The sequence below is a fragment of the Humulus lupulus genome, chromosome 6 (genome assembly GCF_963169125.1).
Source record: "Humulus lupulus chromosome 6, drHumLupu1.1, whole genome shotgun sequence".
Taxonomy (NCBI): domain Eukaryota; kingdom Viridiplantae; phylum Streptophyta; class Magnoliopsida; order Rosales; family Cannabaceae; genus Humulus; species Humulus lupulus.
The window spans coordinates 145,211,512-145,230,772 of NC_084798.1; the positions used below are offsets into that span (position 1 = coordinate 145,211,512).

A 19,261-nucleotide genomic window follows, 5' to 3' on the forward strand; every position below is an offset into this window, starting at 1 on the left:
GAAGGAAATGAATTGGCCACAAATGAAATGAAAAAAGAAAAGAAAAAAAAAGCTAAGTGTAAGTGGCGGGATGGTTTTATTATTAACGCCCTATTTTCATAAAGTGGCCCATACTCTAGCATAATACTTTTTTATTAGTATTATATTCATGTGTTATGGAAATGGGTATTTGGTGTAGTGCCTAAAGCTGCAACGATGCCATGAGTTCGTCGGCTTAAGGCATCAACCACCACATTAGCATTTTCGGGATGATATAGTATCTCGCAATCATAATCTTTAACTAGCTCGAGCCACCTCCTTTGCCTCATGTTTAACTCCTTCTGAGTGAAAAATATTTAAGGATTTTGTGGTCCGTGTATATTTCACATTTGTCCCCATAGAGATAATGTCTCCATATTTTTAAGGCAAAAATCACAACTGCCAACTCTAAATCGTGTATTGGATATCTCTGTTCATATTCTTTTAGTTGTCTGGATGTGTAAGCCACCACTTTTCCGGTTTGCATCAGTACACCTCCCAAACCCATCTTGGATGCATCACAGTAGACTACAAACTTTTGTCGCCTTTGGGTACACACAATACTGGAGCAGTAATCAATCTCTTCTTTAACTCCTGAAAACTTTGTTCGCATTTATCAGACCACACAAACTTTTGTTGTCTGCGAGTAAGGTTTGTTAGTGGCATTGCCAATTTGGAGAATCCTTCCATGAATCTCCTGTAATAGCCGGCTAGACCAAGAAAACTTCTTATATCAGTGGCATTCTTTGGATTTGGTCAATCCTAGACAGCCTCAACCTTAACTGGGTCCACTGCTACTTCGTTCTTGGTTACTATGTGGCCTAGAAATACCACTTCCTCTACCCAAAACTCACACTTCTTTAGCTTGGCACATAACTGTTGTTCTTTGATCCTCTGGAGTGTCTTTCTCAAATGATCCTCATGCTCCTCCTTTGTCCTTGAATAGATCAAAATATTGTCAGTAAAGACGATTACCACTCCTCCAAATACTCTTTGAACACCCTATGCATTACATCCATGAATGTTGCAGGGGTGTTTGTTAGACCCAATGATAGTACTAAAATCTCATAATGTCCATACCGAGTCCTAAAAGTGGTTTTGGGTATATCATTTTCCTTTATCTTAAGCTGATGATATCCCGACCTCAAATCTATCTTAGAGAATACCGATGCCCCTTGTAATTGATCAAACAAATCGTTGATTCTAGGTGATGGAGATTTGTTCTTTATCGTCACCTTGTTCAGCTCCCTATAATCAATGCACATACGCATCGATCCATCCTTCTTCTTGACGAATAGTACCAAATACTAAACTATAGTGTGTTATACTAAAGTGTAGTATAACACAAAAAAATTGTTATACTAAAGTGTAGTATAACACAAATTTATAAGTATTGAAGTGTGTTATATAATCGACTATAAATAACATAATTAAAAACTTATCTATATATTAAAATAACACAGAAAGTGTGTTATCGTTGACAGTATAATAACACATCTGTATAACAATGATAAAGTGTTATGTAAAGTACCCTGACCTACGATAACATAGTCGGTCTTAACACATCAAAAAGTGTTATGGTATGTTTTGATAACACATTTTCGGTGTTATTAAAAGCATTTTTTCTTGTAGTGAGGGTTAGTGGAAGCATCGTTACAGAAAGAGATAGTGAAATCCGGGATAGAAATAGTTACAGGCGGGCTAGCCAAACTCACATTGCAATCAGACTTCTTGGAAGAGATTAAAGAAAAGCAAAAATTAGATGACAATCTGGTTAAACAAGAAGCCTTGTTACAAGAAGAGAATAGTGGGAACTTCACAATATCGGAATGCCAGATATTAAAGTACAAGGGCAGGGTTTGTGTGCCTAGTGACCAAGAGGTGAAGGATAAGATTCTTGAAGAAGCACACAAAATGCCTTACTCGTTGCACCCTGGCGCAACAAAGATGTACCAAGATCTTAAGTCCATGTATTGGTGGCCAGGAATGAAGAGGGACATAGCCGGGTACGTAGCCAAGTGCTTGGTTTGTCAACAAGTGAAAGCAGAACACCAAAGACTCGTTGGGTTACTGCAACCGTTACCAATACCAGTATGGAAATGGGAAGATATTGCTGTGGACTTCGTGGTTGGTCTACCAGTGACTACAGAACGTCACGATGCAGTTTGGGTGGTAGTGGACTGACTTACTAAGTCATCTCATTTTATCCCGGTGAGAATGACGTACACTATGGATCAATTTGCAAGGCTGTATATGAAAGCGATAATCAGACTCCATGGTGTACTAGTATCTATAGTTTCAGACAGAGACCCAAGGTTCACATCAGGTTTCTGGGAAAGCTTGCAAGAGGCAATGGGTACGTAGTTGAAACTCAGCACAGCCTTTCACCCGCAAACAGATGGGTAGTTAGAAAGAACCATCCAGATATTGGAGGATATGCTGTGAGCATGCGCCTTAGAATTCAAGGGTTCTTGGAAGGAGTACTTGTACCACATGGAATTTGTGTACAATAATAGTTACCAAACAACCATCAGAATGGACCCATACGAGATGCTTTATGGTAGGAAGTATCGCACCCTTACATTGGGATGAGATAGGAGAGAGGCGACTAGCTGGGCTAGAACTGGTGCTTGAGGTTACAAGTGCTATAGAAAGAATAAGAAAGCATATGCTCACAGCTCAGAGTAGACAACAAAGTTATGCCAATGCAAAAAGGCAAGACATCGAGTTCGAAGTGGGAGACAAAGTCTTCTTGAAAGTCTCGCCAACAAAAGGTGTTATGAGGTTTGGGAAAAAAGGGAAGTTAGGTCCCAGTTATGTAGGTCCTTTTGAGATTCTCGAGAGGATAGGACCAGTTGCTTACCGCTTAGCCCTACCTCCCGCGTTGGCTAGTACCCACAATGTGTTTCATATCTCCATGCTCAAAAAGTATGTGTCCGATTTGTCCCATGTGCTTAGTTATGAACTGCTAGAGTTACAACCGGACTTGAGTTATGAAGTTAAACCAGTTAAGATACTGGAATGGGGAATCAAAGAGTTGAGAACTAAAAGGATACCCCTAGTTAAAGTCCTGTGGAGCAATAGTGCGGTTGAAGAAGCTACTTGGGAGCTGGAGGATGACATGCGCGAGAAGTATCCTGAGATATTTGGGTAAGGAAAATTTTGAGGAAGAAATTCTTTTAAGGTGGGAAGGGTGTAATAACCTAGAGTTTTTATTTATTTTATTTATTGTGTTTTATGTAAACATTATTCTATGAATTTTGTTTTTATTAAGAGTATGAGTAATAATAAAAATAATATTTGGTGAATATTATTTTAATTAAAGAAGTGTAAGTTGATCGCTTTAGACCATAGTGTGAGAGATTAGATGTGAACTAAATCTAAGATGGACATCTTGTTTAAAGAGTTTAAGTATATGATTTTATGTGTTTGGAATCCACATAAAATCTTAGAATCATTTTAGACTATGATTTTGTGACTTTTTCACTAAGAGTTCTATGAATAATTTAAGAGGAATTTTTTTTGGGATTAAAGTTATGATTTTATGTTGAAATGACTCACATAAAATCATAGACATAAGTTTATCCCAAAGTGGCATTATTTAGCGCTTAGACCATAGTTTATTTTTAATTATTTTAAGCTATGGTTTAATGCATTATTTTGGATAAATATATGTAACTTTCAGCACATATGGATTGTGCTGCTTCGTTAAGTCTCGGCCAAGCACTCTAAATGAGAGGGAAATTTTGAATGATCATGGGTAGTTATTAGAGGTTGATTGAGAGGGGGTGCCATGTTTCTCTCATTTTACTTCAGCCATCTTTGAAATTGAAAGGGAAACCGAGAGAGAAAAAATGAAGAACACTTGGTGTTCTTGAGAGTGTGGTACGTTCGGGTCCAAGGAGATAAGAGCAAGGTGAGTTACTTTATTTGGGTTTCCATTGAATTTATAGACCGTCAACATGTTCATAGAACCTCTTAATCCCTTGTAGAAGAAAGCAAGAGAAAGGAGGGAGTGTTTTGAGAGTTCGGTGCAAGAATAGCCTATACAAAAATAACATAAGTCCGAACCTACTTTACGTTGATTTTTCACTTAGATTCTTAGTACCAAATTTATGTCGACTGGTTTTGTTGTGTTCATAGTGTTTTGGACTAAGTTTAGGAGAAGAAAGAAAACACCAAGAACCGACCACAGTAAGAGTATATATTCAAAGATTTCCTACGTAGTTTTACATTTTCGATTGTTCGTTTTCGCTTCCTTATTGTGGATATGAATTGTTGGTCTGTTGTACATGGTTCTAATCAGTTTATTGGGGCTAGAGACACTCATTAAGGAGCTAGGGATAGTTTAATATATGTGTTTTTGAAGTTTGAGATGATTTGTTGGTGGTTGAAGATGGGTGGTGATGGTTGGCCGTGCGTGGGGGATACCACTTTGGGTGGTCACGCGTGGAGGCCGGTGGTGGTGATGGTGGTGCTAGTGGTGGACGAAGTGATGAGCATGGTGGTCTAGGGAGTGAGATCGTGGTTGCCATGGTGAGAAACCTTGGTTCGGATGGCCATGGCTGAATATGTGATGAGGTTGATGAGAATGGGGTCACGTGCATGCATGTGTGCATGACCCAGCTGGTTACAAATGGTTACAAATTTGTAACCAAAAGGACAAAAAGTGGTATTTGGTCCCGAAACTTTAGGAAGTTACTGCAAGGCTTGGGATTAGGTATTCTAAGATCAAAATCTGATTATTGAGAATTAAGGATAAAAATTATCTAGTTAATTGTCCAAGTATAATAATTTACAAGCTAGGTTCGGGAGTTATTATGTAAGCTTCAAGAAAAATTCTAAGTTTGGGAGTTAGTTTCAAAGTTTAGATTTGATGACTTAGAACCTATGAAATATTTTCAAGGTCTTAGAGAATATTTTAGGAAGTACAATATTACCAATTTTAAGTCTCAAGGTCAAGAGGTGGGCTCGGGGCTCGTGAATTGGACTCGAGCATCGGAATACAGAATTTTAAGAAATAATTGGAGTTTTGACATGAAATTTCGAACATAGCCTAGGATAAAATTATTATTGGAAATAATAATTTTCTAAGTTGAGTTTGGGATTTTGAGAGGGGTATTATGGTCATTTTACCTCAAGGGCTCGGGTTTGGGCCAAGGTCAGGAATTTCAGTTTTGTTTTTTTTTAAATTCCCTTATATATTTTAGAATCTTATAGTAAGCATAAACTAAGACATATTGTCCCAATATGATTATAGGGTCTAAACTCGATCAAAAATACTCACAAAGACATAATTCACGAAAGCTAAGAACAAGAGGTAAGGAAGTATACACCAAGAGTAACTTAGCTTGTTGTGATCTTAGTGAATTGTTTGCATGTTTGTATGCTTCCAGTTAAATTCTAGTTGCCTTATATATGTGTGATTATATGGCTGGATGTGCATGATAGTACCCATCTATCAGGTTTGAATGTGCTAAGTACAGTAAAGTTATCATGAATGCATGTGCAATGTTTGTGACTGTCAAGGGAAACCTTGTGAGGGTGACCCCATGCAGCCGTGTAGTGGGGTTAGTCGCCAAGTCAGTAAAGTCATCGTGATTTAGCGGAGTGTACCCCTTTGGTACGGGAGGTGAGTATTCTCTGGGCCGTGGAGGCCACACGGGGATTAAGACCCTACATATAACACGATGGCTAAGTGATATGTTTTCAGTATGTTATGCAATACTTTGAATTATGTGAATATGCTAGACTTGTTGCTCAGTTTACAGTTTCCAGATGTGCATTTCTGTTATGGAAAGTTTGTTTTGGATAGTAGAGTCATAAGTTGTAGCTAGCTTCCTTATTGAGCGTTATAGCTCATCAATTACTCTGTGTGTAGGTAAGGGCAAAGCGCAATGCAATAAGCTGGAGGGGATTCTGTCTGAAATATGCATACTGTGAAACAACCGACCTGCGGGATTATCAGGGTTCTCTTAAGTTTTCCACTGAGTCTAGTAACAGTTTTATCAATTTCATGTTTATTAGTTTTACTTAAAGAAGGCCCTATGGCCACATACTATTTCTTAAGTTACGTTTAACTATGTTGGTGCGGTTCTTCGCCAACAGATACTTAAGAGAAGAAGAGAAAGGGATTAGTACTGAAAGTAGAACCGTCACAGATATGAAATCTTATAGGATGAACTAGGTGACTCGAGACACTTTTTTTAAGTGGTTCGAAGGTTAAAATCCTTCTATTCCACTAGTCAATATTATTGATATCTCCTGGGTATTTGGTTTACAAAGTATATAGTTCTTCAAAGACTATTTTTCCCAACCCCTATCAACTCCCAGGGTCTCCATATTTATAGGAGAAGGCACCTGGAAGTTGGTAGGGAGGTCATCCCGTGACCTTACCATTTGTCATATCAACTCTATGACATTCATGATTAATTCCTAAACCTGACACATAAGTGTGGTCTAATCAGCATGGAAGGAGATAATGGGCCGCACGGCCCAATCCAGCTGTGGGTGTTTGATACGCACGTTCTTGCTGTGTGTCCGAGAAGTCAGGGGGATATTGGACACGTGATGTCAGATATATGCACGTTTATCTTGCGTGTGTTGACTTCGTAGAGGGTCAGAGCTTCATGGGCAGCTCGTGCCATGAGAAGCTCGTAATACGAGCTTCTCCCCTGATCTGACCATCGGCCTTCTGATTCTGGGCAATTTGGGCGAGCTAATATCCCCGGCCTGTGGGCGCCTCGGACTAAACTTGATTAATCCGAGGCACGACCTTCTAATCAGCCCATGGGAAAACCAGGGTGTACATCTGCCCCCCAAGCTCCTGCTCGTGGTTCGTGATGTCATATATAGGAGACCATAGTAGGGCCTTTCAGACTTCCCCCACAACCCTACACATTCCATTCTTTTCGCAGGCGTCTGACACGTGGAACGTCGTGGGTGGCGACGGTACACTTTACAAGAACCGCATTTAATGGCCTAGCCTATTGCCCAGCCGTCACTTCATGTTTCGAGTGGAAGGCCTCGGATCCCTCACTAGGGCCACCCAAGGGTCTTCTACACGTGATCCTTTCCTTGTATAAAAGGGGGTGGCCACCCTACGCACGGGCCACCCTTTCATTCAAAAAATTCTCAAATTTCCTTCTTCTTTCTCTGACCTTCCGAAGAACGAAACCCTCATTTCTGCTGCCCCCACTCTCCTTGTTCAGGAAGCTTAGGCGCACAAGTTTCTCCAAAGCTTTGGAAGCCACTGCACCGACGAAGCCCCCACCAACGCAACACTCTCGCTCATCACCCAGCCATACACTGTAAGTTTTCTGACCCTGTCCGTTTTGAAAATATGCTACTGTAGCTTAGGTAAGAAATTTTTTACTGTAGTCGCATGCATGGGGTTTCTGGGTTGCGTGGATATGGAGGGTGACAGCCCTTTTTAGACTAGGGCACTCTTATTGTAGGAAATCGCCTTGGGGCATGGGTTTCAAAATGCTCCTTCAGGAACCATTTCTGGGTAGGATCTTTAGGAATTTTGGGTGCAAAACCGGGTAGCTTAGGGAATACGCCTCAAAAGCGGTTTTGCAACGTTTTGCCTGCTGAAACTTTCCCCCCAAGGCAAGTTTTTACTCTGAACCCCCTGACACACGAATTCCGAGTAATCGGGGATCTGTTAAGGGCATAGGCGCGTGTTCATTGTACCGCGTGGTTCCACTCTCCCCGGGCTGGGCTTACCTCGGCTCGTGTAACGAATAATTGCTTCGTCCTCCTGCTTGGGTCGCCTTTTCTAAAGTGTTTCTTTTGTTCGATAGGCGACCAGATGGCCCTGAAGAGGAATCTGCCCCAGAAGAACGTGGGAAGCTCGGCCTCCCAGAAAGAGAAAGGAAAGGCGGTGGTGCCCAGCTCGCCGATTCCCCACTTTGGGCCGGCCGTGGAAAAACAGGTCGAGGTTGCCCCCGACGCATTTTTCGAGGCAGAGAGAATCGTCTCGAAGATAACCGACCAGGCAAAGATCACCAAAATCTTCATCAACCACAACATTCCCCTGGGGAGGGCCTCCGTAATTGCCCGACCTGCTGCGGAGGGTGAGCGGAGCTGCACGCCGCTCGACGAGTTGTTCGCGGCCTGGAGCGGTGAACACTTCAAGGCAGGGGCCTTCCTCCCCCTGGATCAGTACTTCGCTGATTTCCTGAATTATGTGGGGTTGGCCCCATTTCAGCTCCCTCCCAACTCCTACCGTCTGCTGGCGGGGTTGAGGTATTTATTTCAGAGGCATGAGTGGGAGGTCCCCACTCCTGCCGACATACTATACTTCTTTTGCCTCAAAGCCAGCCCGGACCAGCGGGGGCGAGGCGACGGGTTCTATTACTTAACCCGTTTCCCTAATATGGCGGCGGTCATCGAGCTGCCAAGCCACCCGAATGACTTCAAGGACCAGTTCTTCATGTCAACTGGGTTCTGCAACTGCGATCATCATTACTTTAATCGCCCTCGTAAGTGATCCTTGACCTTAGCCCTCCTTTTAAGGGTTATTTTGTTTTAGCTCCTCCCTTATTCCACTTCTGATTTCACCCAATCTTGCAGCCATCTACGCGAGGACCGAAAAATCTGCGACCCTCGGGGGTCAATACGAAACACTGGCGAGCTTGCCCCCCAGTGAGAAAGACTATCGCGCGCTCGTGATGGACGAGACGATGGTATACTGCAAGCTGATTTTCCCAAATCAGACTTTGAACTTGAAGAGGCCCCGGGGGCCGCCCCCAGCTCGCGACAACCGACCGACCGTCGTGGAGGAGATCGCCGACGACGAAGGTGAGGAGGAGGGCGACGAGGTTCCTCTCGTGATGAACAGGAAGAGGACCTTGGAGGTCGCCCAGAGGATGGGCGAGGAGAGGGTCCAATCTAGAGCAGTTGCGGGTCCTTCCGGCCAAGGTAACCCTTACTTATTTAAGAATGTAGATAGGGCCACTGCAGACCCCCGGCTGGTTAGGTTCAATCCTAGGCAGATCGTCCATCGTCACGGGAGGGACTCGGACCTGGATACACTCCTCCTCCATTGTGTTGACCGGCTCATGCTGGATCACCAAGAGAGTCGGCCTAGGGGTACCGTAGTAGTAGATAACACCCTAGCTTTTAGGTCGATCATTTTTTAGGAGTATGGGACCAACTTACGCACGTGGCCGTCGCTCCAGAGGGGCATCTATGCTCCGGGGCTTAGGCAGTATGTAGAGGAGTCCAGCCCCGAGTCAGAACCGGACCTAGAACCTGCGCCAGTTCGTGAGATAATCGCCTTAGGTTCTTCCAGCTCGGGGGGTAGGGCTCCCTTAACATTCATTTACTTGTTGCCTTTAAACTTTCGCTTCTATTTCTGTATGATTGCTACCCTGTAATAACCATGTTTTTTGTCCTTGGCAGAAGAGATGTCTCAGCCCGGAGGTAATCTGCGGGGCGTGGTCTTCAGCGGGAACCCCCCAGCGGGGCCAAGGTTGAAAAGGCTTCGAGAGTCCAAAAGCTCGGCTGGGACCTCCACCAAATCCCCGGCTAAGGAGAAGGAGAAAGCCCCGCCATCCCAGGTCGCGGGGGCAATCCTTCCTGCTGTCAGGACAGGACCCATGCCCCCGCCACCCCAACGATCTCCATCAACCATCCAGGACGGGGTAATGGAGGTCGGGACTCCGGCCGTGGCAGCCCCGGGCGTGCGCATCCCGGTCGATCCCCAGGATCTGGATAAGATTCCAGAAGCATTCCGGGGGATGGTGTATGAGTCGGCGAGCTATGCCGTCAGCCATTTCTACAAGCTCAAGGAGAAAGAGCTCCGGGCTATCGAAACAACGAGCCCTGTCCGAGTCATAGAGTCATCGATGGACATGACCCTAACGGTAAATTGCCCCATTCTCTTAAGGCTTTAACACTAATACGCCGCCTTTTTTCTTCCACTTAGTTAATTTATCCTTCCTTTCTTGCAGGGCATTGCTGCCGTATATCGAGGCATCGTTAGGACCAAAGCCCAGCTCGAGGAGATGGAGGCTGATCGCCAAGCCGCCCTTCAGGAGGCCCAGGAGGCGAAAGATGCGCTGGCGGCCTCGAAGGCCGAGCTAGAGAGGATCCGCTCCAAGAACCAAGAGCTTGAAACCTCCCTGGCCGCATCGCGAACAGATCTCGAGACAGCGAAGACCGAGGCCCAGGCCGCCATGGAAGCTGCTTTGGAAGCCGAGCGGGCCGTCTCGGAGCAGTCCATGCAAGACCTGTTCTACCACTGCTGGGCCCACAACCCGGATGCGGACTTTTCTTTCATTCCGCCGGACCTCTGGGCTTTTTTGCTGCCGAAGCTCCAAGCCCGACTAAACAAAGAGGTACCTCCCTCGGAGACTGGAGAGGCCTCCGTCGTGGCGGAGCAGGACCAGACCGCGACCTCCAAAGGGCCAACTGATGGGGCTTAGGACACTTTTCTTTGAGCATTTTGAACTATTTTATTTTGTCTTTGTAATTTTTTCATGAGGTGTTTCCACCTCGAGATGATTTGCCTTGCAATTTCGACTTATATATTTTTTCATGCCTTTGGCTATGCTTCATCTCTTTATTTTTATAAATTTAGTTCGGGTTAACCGTTATTTATATCCCGAGCTCTTTAAAGTAGAACCACGGTCAATAAATTTTAGTTAACCTCTAAGTTTTATGACCTGGTTAAAACCAGGAACTTATTTTGAAAACTTAGTTCGCGTCGACTTTGATCCATATCCCGAGCTCTTTAAAGAAGAACCACGGTCAATAAATTTTAGTTAACTTCTAAGTTTTATTACCTGGTTAAAACCAGGATAGGACTTATTTCATGTTAACCCTTATCCATAGAAAAGAATCAACATCTAAGTCGTTAAGGAGACCTGGTTACATCCAGGTACCATATACCCCCCAAGTAACTGGGAAAGGGTCTTTCGTGGTTACTTTAAAATCACACTTGCAAATAAAGAGAAACATTTGATTTTTATTTATACATAGAAAGTAGCCTTCCAGGCCTTACAAGTGGATCATTGATAGTATTTCTTTAGGTGGATGGCATTCCAAGTTCGCGGGATCGCCCCTCCATCAAGTCGAGCTAACTTATAAGTTCCCTCCTTGATGACTTTGATGGCCTGGTATGGTCCTTCCCAGCTCGGTCCTAAAACCCCCTCTCTGGGATCTTTCCCGGCCAGGAAAACTCTTCTTAAGACCAGATCGCCGACGCTAAAGGCACGTTTTTTGACTTTAGTGTTGAAGTAGCGAGTGATCTTTTGTTGGTAATGGGCGAGTTGGAGTTGTGAATCTTCTCGCCTTTCATCGATAAGGTCTAGCGAATGACATAGGAGCTCATGGCTCCTATCTTGGTCGTAAGACTGGGCTCTATGCGACAGGACTTTAACTTCCACGGGGAGGACTGCTTCACTCCCAAAGGTTAGGGAGAAAGGAGTGTGACCCGTAGAAGTCCGATGCGAGGTCCGGTATGCCCACAGGACTTGGGGGAGCTGTTCTGGCTAGACCCCCTTTGCCTCATCCAGCCTTTTCTTGAGGCTTGCCTTTAGAGTTTTGTTGACAGCCTCGACCTGGGCGTTCGCCTGAGGATAGGCCACGGACGAGAAGCTTTTCACGATTCCGTGCCTTTCACAAAATTCGGTGAACAGGTCGCTGTCAAATTGAGTGCCGTTATTGGAGACGATCTTCTTAGGTAAGCCAAATCGACAAATGATGCTTTTAACCACGAAGTCTAGCACTTTTTTTGATGTTATTGTCGCCAACGGCTCTACTTCGGCCCACTTGGTGAAGTAGTCAATGGCTACCACGGCGTAACGGACCCCACCCTTTCCGGTGGGCAGGGCGCCTACTAAATCTATTCCCCAGACGGCAAATGGCCAAGGAGACGAAATCATTTTTAGCTCGACCGGAGGAGCTCGGGCAACCACAGCGAATCGCTGACATTTGTCACACCTTTTCACATATGAGATCGAGTCTTTGGACAGAGTCGGCCAATAATAACCTTGCTTGAGAACCTTTACGGCCAGGCTTTGCCCCCCAGTGTGGTCTCCGCAGAATCCTTCATGAACTTCCTGCAGGATGGCCTTCGCTTCACTTGGAAGAACGCACCGGAGGAGAGGCAGGGAATGCCCACGTCGGTATAACACTCCCTCGACTATCGTATATCTAGGAGCTTGATAAAGGACTCGCCGTGCGTCGTTACGCCCTTCGGGTAACTTGCCCTCGACGAGATACTCAAGAATGGGAGTCATCCAGGTCGGCCTAATGTCAATCATTTCAATCTCTGCCCGATCTCCTTCTATACTTGGTCTCTCCAAGAATTCTACAGGCACCAACCCCAGGGTTTCCGTCTCCCCCGAGGTGGCGAGTTTGGTGAGAGCATCTGTGTTGGCGTTCTGCTCCCGAGGTATATGTTCGATCGACCCTCCCCCAAACGTAGACAGCTCGGACTTTACCTTTTGCCAAATAGGCAGCCATCTTGGGTCCCCGCGCCTGGTATTCGCCCAGAACCTGATTCACCACGAGCTGGGAATCGCTGAAGCACTAGACAGAGCTCGCCTTTAGCTCATTAGCTATCCTAAGTCCAGCCAACAAAGCCTCGTACTCTGCCTCGTTGTTAGACGCCTTGAACCTGAACCTTAGCGCCGAGTGGAATCTATGTCCCTCGGGGGATATCAGAATGATTCCGGCCCCGGAGCCGCTCTCGTTAGATGAACCATCAACGGAGATCTTCCACGACGAATGCGGGGAGGCGACCTGAGGTAAGTCTTCCGATGGATTCTCCTGGAATCCCGTGCATTCCGCCACGAAGTCGGCCAAGGCCTGACTTTTTATGGTAGTTTGGGGAGTATAGAAAATCTTGAACTGACTGAGTTCGACTGCCCACTTTAGCAAACGTCCCGATGCTTCAGGCTTTTGCAAAACCTGCCTTAAAGGCTGATCAATCATGACGTGTACAGAGTGGGACTGGAAGTACGGCCTAAGCTTTCGTGAGGCCGTGATTAGGCAGAACGCCAGTTTTTCCATCACTGGGTATCTTGATTAAGCTCCGAGGAGTCTCTTGCTGATGTAGTAGACTGGTTTCTGACCCTGATCCTCTTCTCGTACCAGCACGGCACTAGCTGCGTCCTCAGTGACGGCCATGTAGAGGAAAAGAGGTTCTCCTGCCTTGGGTTTGGATAGCATAGGTGGTTCATCCAAATGCGCTTTCAGGTCGAGGAATGCGCTTTTGCATTCTACTGTCCACTCAAATTTCTTGTTTCCCCGGAGCAGGTTGTAAAAGGGCAGACACTTGTCGGTTGACTTGGAAATGAACCGGTTGAGCGCTGCCACCCTTCCTGTGAGGCCTTGGACATATTTTCGCGACCTGGGGGAAGGAAGCTCGAGCAGTGACCTGATCTTGTCGGGGTTTGCCTCGATTCCTCGGGTATTTACTATGAAACCCAGGAATTTCCCCGATGCGACGCCGAAAGTGCATTTCTGAGGATTGAGCCTCATGCCATATTCTCGCAGTATGTTAAAACATTCTTCCAGGTCGACAACGTGGTTGTCGGCAGTCTTTGACTTGACAAGCATGTCATCGACGTACACTTCCATGTTTTTTCCGATCTGGTCCGCGAACATTCTGTTTACTAGCCTTTAGTAGGTCGCTCTGGCATTCTTCAGGCCAAACGGCATGACCTTATAGCAATAGACGTTAGTCGGGGTCATGAAGCTGGTATGCTCCTGGTCTGCCAGATTCATCGCGATCTGATTGTAACCTGAGTACGCGTCCATGAAGGACATGAGCTCGTGCCCCGCCGTGGCATCCACCAGCTGATCGATCCTCGGCAATGGAAAGCAATCCTTGGGGCAGGCTTTATTCAGGTCGGAGAAGTCGATACAGGTCCGCCACTTCCCGTTTGGCTTCGGAACTAACACGGGATTGGCAACCCAAATGGGAAATTTGGCTTCGCGGATAAAGCCACACTTTTTGAGCTGGGCTACTTCTTCTTCAAGGGCTTCGGCTCGGGTCGTCCCTAAATGCCTCTGCTTTTGAGACTTGGCAGGGACGCTTTTATCTAGGTGGAGCGTGTGCATGATGATGCTCGGACTGATCCCTATCATGTCTTCGTGCGACCATGCGAATACGTCTAGGTTTCTCTGCAGAAACGTAGTCAGCTCCTCCTTTCTTTTGTCACATAGGTTCTTTCCGAGCTTAACCGTTCATGATGGGTTTTGTTTATCAATATTCACCTCCTCGAGCTCCTCAATAGCCTGGAGCTCGGACCCGTCCTCGCCTATACGGGGGTCAATGTCCTCACTTATGGTGAGCTTTTCTTCTCCGGGAACCTGAGGTTTTTCAATCTCAGGGGCCGCCTTGGGTCCCTGGGATTCCTCTTGGCCCTGAATGGCCATTGTCAACTGCCCGGGTTTAGATTTTCCCTTCATGGAAATGCTGTAGCATTCCCTGGCAGCGAGCTGATCGCCCTTCATAGTACAGACCCCTGTTGAAGTAGGGAACTTCATGGTGAGGTGCCGGACGGAAGTGATAGCCTCGAAAGCTATGAGCGTAGGTCAGCCCAAGATGGCATTGTAGGCAGCGGAGCAGTCAATGACCACGAACTCGAGTAGTCTGGACACTGTTCGAGACTCTTCTCCTAGGGTGATCACCAGCTCGATCGTCCCTATCGCTGCTGATCCCTCTCCCGAAAAGCCATACAGCATCACCGAGGTCGCCTTTAGCTCGGCGACGATCAGGCCCATCTTTTCTAAGGTGGATCGGAATAGGAGGTTCACCGAGCTCCCATTGTCCACCAACACTCTCCTTACTTTCCGGTTTGTGAGCTGGACTGCTACAACCAAAGGATCGTTATGAGGGAATTGGACATGGCCTGCATCTTCTTCCATGAAAGTTATCGGTTGTTTCTCTAATCGTTGATGTTTTGACTGACGCTGCTCCGGGGCGAACTCCGCTCCGTTGTGAGCTTTTAATTCATTCACATACATCTTCTGGGCGCCTCTACTCGTGCCAGCCATGTATGGCCCTCCAGAGATGGTGGATATCTCTCCCTCGACCACGGGGGGAAGGAAGTCCTGATCTACCCGAGGCCCAGGCTGAATGGCTGGGACCTCCGGAATGGGTCCACTTGTCGGGACCCTGTTCCGCGAGTACTGCGCCAATGGGCCTGCTCGGATGAGAGTCTCGATTTCATCTTTGAGATGCCTGCAGTCGTCGATGTTATGCCCGACGTCGTTATGAAAATGGCAGAATTTGGAAGCGTCTCTCTTTCCCTTGTGGTGTTTCAATGGCTCCGGCCTCTTCCAGGGGACCTGAGTAGCGTTGGCCAGGAAAATATTTTCCCTGGACTGGGTGAGCTCGGTATAAGTTGTGAACACGGGCTTGAATTTATCCACAGACTTATTCTTCTTCTGGCCGTATTGGCTATTTTCACCAAGCCCTTTTCTTTTGCCACCACCGGGCTGGTTATTCTGCGCGACGTCGGGAGTCGCCACTATGATCTCCGTCCCCGTCCCAGCGGGCTTCTCGGGGACCTGGCTGGTCCCTGCGGCTGAAGCTTTAGCTTCTTCTAAGTTTATCCACTCTTGGGCTCTGTTAAGGAATTTGCTAACCGAGCTGACTCCCCTCCTTTGAATATCTTTCCACAGGTCTCCGCCGACCAAGATTCCGGTCCTCATGGCCATGAGCTTGGAGCTATCGTCAGCGTCCCTTGCTCGAGCAGCGACATTTGCAAATCTACTCAAGTAGGCTTTCAACGTCTCACTGGGATGCTGCCTCACGTTAGCTAGGGAATCGGCCTGGACTCGGGCGGCCTGAGAGGCACGGAATGCCCTCTTGAAGTTAGCTGAAAAGGTCTTCCAGGAGCTGATTGACTGCCTTTTATTCTGCTTGAACCATTGCCTGGCAGGCCCAGTCAGTGTGGAAGGAAAGATCAAGCAACGCAGCTCCGGGCCGATGTTATGGGCCATCATTAGGGTGTTGAACATCCCTAAATGGTCAGACGGGTCTCCGTCCCAGTTGAACTTTGACAAGTGGGGCATACGAAAGCCAGAAGGGTATGCCGTTGCCGCTATATTGGGGGCGAAGAGTTCCATCTCGTCCCCTGAATCATATTCGTCTTTTTCTTTTTCCGATAGGAGCTTCTTCATCAGTTCCTCCATTTGAGTTAGGCGCTCTAGGGTTTTGTCCTGAGATCCTGGGTTATTCCGGTGCTGTTCAACAGCTCCGGACCCGTTGTACATATTAGGTGGGTTGTTGCCCCTCCTATCTTGAGACAGGTTATTTGGGACATTCCCTCCGTTACGTACTTCGGATCGGGCTCCCACTGAGCGGGCCTGGCTACCATCCCTAACTCGATCCTCTCTGTGAGAATTGAGGCAGTCTCGAAGGTCGCCTCCCTGGGTAGTCTGGTGACTCTGTGCTGAACTTAGTCGCTGACGCAGGTCTCCTCCCGATAGATCACTTCGTCGACTACCGGTCCAGTGACTCCTGCTGGACAGGCTCGGGGTGCGTCTTTGGCGGCTACGACCTGATCCTTCTTCTGGCACCCTGCTGCGCCAGGAAGGCCCAGCTGACGGCGGGTCTCCCCTACTACCCCCGTACGCCGGGATGTCCCGGACGGGCTGAGGAGACGGATGTCTGATTGGAGAAGGAGGATGCCTGATTGGGGAGGCGATCCTAGTTCCATCTGGACGAATCAAATTTGGTGGGGGCCTCTCGGCCCTGCCAGCTTGCTGATCTCGTGCTGGGCGAGCTGGATGAGGCGCATGACGGTCTTCGGGGACGGGCTGTCGTCGCTGGCCCTCCCTGGCTCTTCTTCGGGAATTTCCTCGATCTCTTATGGGCATCCTCGAGGAAGGCTGAGAGCTAGGAGTTGACGTCCTAACCGAACGGCTGTATTGCTGCTGTCCGGTTCTAGGCACTTCCCTGAAGTTTGCCTCCTGATGGTGTGATGAAGGGGTGGAGTTGGCTGCAGGGAGCCTATCCGAACGGCTACGCCTGGATCGATTACCTCGGCGAGACTTAGGAGCCTCACCTTGCCTCTCTCCAACGTTAATGTTGGTTGCAAGAGGGGGTAGTCGGTCCAGAATATCCCGGATTTGCTGACCAGCGGCTGCTAACTGGCTCCTCAACTGAGCATTCTCCATCTCCACCGCAGTATAATAACATGGGTTCGGATTAGGCGGCCGGGGTACTGAACTACCAGTGTCGTCTTGGCCTGCCGGCTGCTTTCCTGGTCTCTGCTGGACTTCAGGAATTTGCTCATTAGGGATGGCAACATGGTGGGCCTCCTGCCCATCATGCTGTTCTGTTTCGTTGCCATGTCTGGATCGGGTAGTCACCATAGTTGGATGTTGGTGGTAGTACTAATCGAACTTGCTCTCAATGAAAGCACCAAACTGTTGACGCGGTTCTTCGCCAACAGATACTTAAGAGAAGAAGAGAAAGGGATTAGTATTGAAAGTAGAACCGTCACAGATATGAAATCTTATAGGATGAACTAGGTGACTCGAGACACTTTTTTTAAGTGGTTCGAAGGTTAAAATCCTTCTATTCCACTAGTCAATATTATTGATATCTCCTGGGTATTTGGTTTACAAAGTATATAGTTCTTCAAAGACTATTTTTCCCAACCCCTATCAACTCCCAGGGTCTCCATATTTATAGGAGAAGGCACCTGGAAGTTGGTAGGGAGGTCATCCCGTGACCTTACCATTTGTCATATCAACTCTGTGACATTCATGATTAATTCCTAAACCTGACACATAAGTGTGGTCTAATCAGCATGGAAGGAGATAATGGGCCGCACGGCCCAATCCAGTTGTGGGTGTTTGATACGCACGTTCTTGCTGCGTGTCCAAGAAGTCAGGGGGATATCGGACACGTGATGTCAGATATATGCACGTTTATCTTGCGTGTGTTGACTTCGTAGAGGGTCAGAGCTTCATGGGCAGCTCGTGCCATGAGAAGCTCGTAATACGAGCTTCTCCCCTGATCTGACCATCGACCTTCTGATTCTGGGCAATTTGGGCGAGCTAATATCCCCGGCCTGTGGGCGCCTCGGACTAAACTTGATTAATCCGAGGCACGACCTTCTAATCAGCCCGTGGGAAAACCAGGGCGTACAAACTACATTTTGTTTTTAAAACTATGGGATCCCATCCAAATACTATTTTATTTCAAAGTACTCCAATGCAAAATTTTCTAAAGTTTACTTTAAATTTTGTTTAATTCTTAACGTCCGATTTTGACCAAAGTTGACCGTTAGGGTCCAGTTGACCCCAGATAGTCATAGTCGTATTTCAGTGGATCTAGTTAAGAAAAAGTCGGGTCGTTACAATAGACCTCAGATTCCATGAAGGCGTACTATCTCTCTTACATAGAGATCTAAATACTGATCTACTGTATTATTTGTCCTTACTGATAGAAATGAACTCACTTTAAATATTGTTCCCTAATGACCCAATCCAAATCACGCTGACCCACTATCTTGGGCAGCCCCACCATGAAACTATCGTGATGTTTCCTTATTTCCAATATAAAATACTCAAAGGCTGCAATAGCCTTATTGATTTCTGATACTCTATCTTGTTCTGCTAACTAGTTAAGAACTTTGCCATGTATTCTTTTATGTCCCTCTTCATCCCTGGCCACCAATATAAAGCTTCCAAATTATGTTACATCTTCCATGACGCCTGGATGAAGAGAATAAGAGGTAGTATAAGATTCATCCAGAATCTCCCATTTAATCCAAGTGTCCATTGGATCCCAAGTCTGATCCCTTTATCTATAATAAATTCACACCTGACACTGCATAGCCCTTAGCTAATCCATCTAAGACTTTCCACTCAATTTTTCCTATATGTGGTTCACTTAATTGTTTTCCTTTTGATCCTCTTTGAAGGAGTAAACTCAAGCATAAAACTGGCTACCTGGCCCACCAGAAACTCTACTCTAGTTCTGGTCAGATCCTTTAACCAACATGATGCATAGTCAATCACTTTTTCCCTGTCACTGAGGTGTCATAACAACCTACAAACTAGTTCTGATCTATAAGAAGACTCAGAACTCTTTCTCAAAACACATATAATACCCTGCCCGTCCAACGAAATTCCTGCCCCTAAGGCGTTCCTTGACCTTGGCAAGTCTCCGCAGAGAATATATCATGATACCATCATTCAAGACGATCACAAATCCAATTCAAATAATCCTTCAATACTCTGTTCATCTAATTCATAAAAC

General features: G+C 46.5%; 1 protein-coding gene across 1 annotated transcript; it reads left to right on the plus strand.

Moving 5' to 3' along the window:
* Positions 1-2,235: 2,235 nt before the first annotated feature.
* Positions 2,236-3,172, plus strand: LOC133785522 (uncharacterized). Its single transcript, XM_062224749.1, has 2 exons — positions 2,236-2,374; positions 2,535-3,172. The coding sequence occupies exons 1-2, from the start codon at positions 2,236-2,238 to the stop codon at positions 3,170-3,172; spliced, it is 777 nt and encodes a 258-aa protein (XP_062080733.1).
* Positions 3,173-19,261: the final 16,089 nt, after the last annotated feature.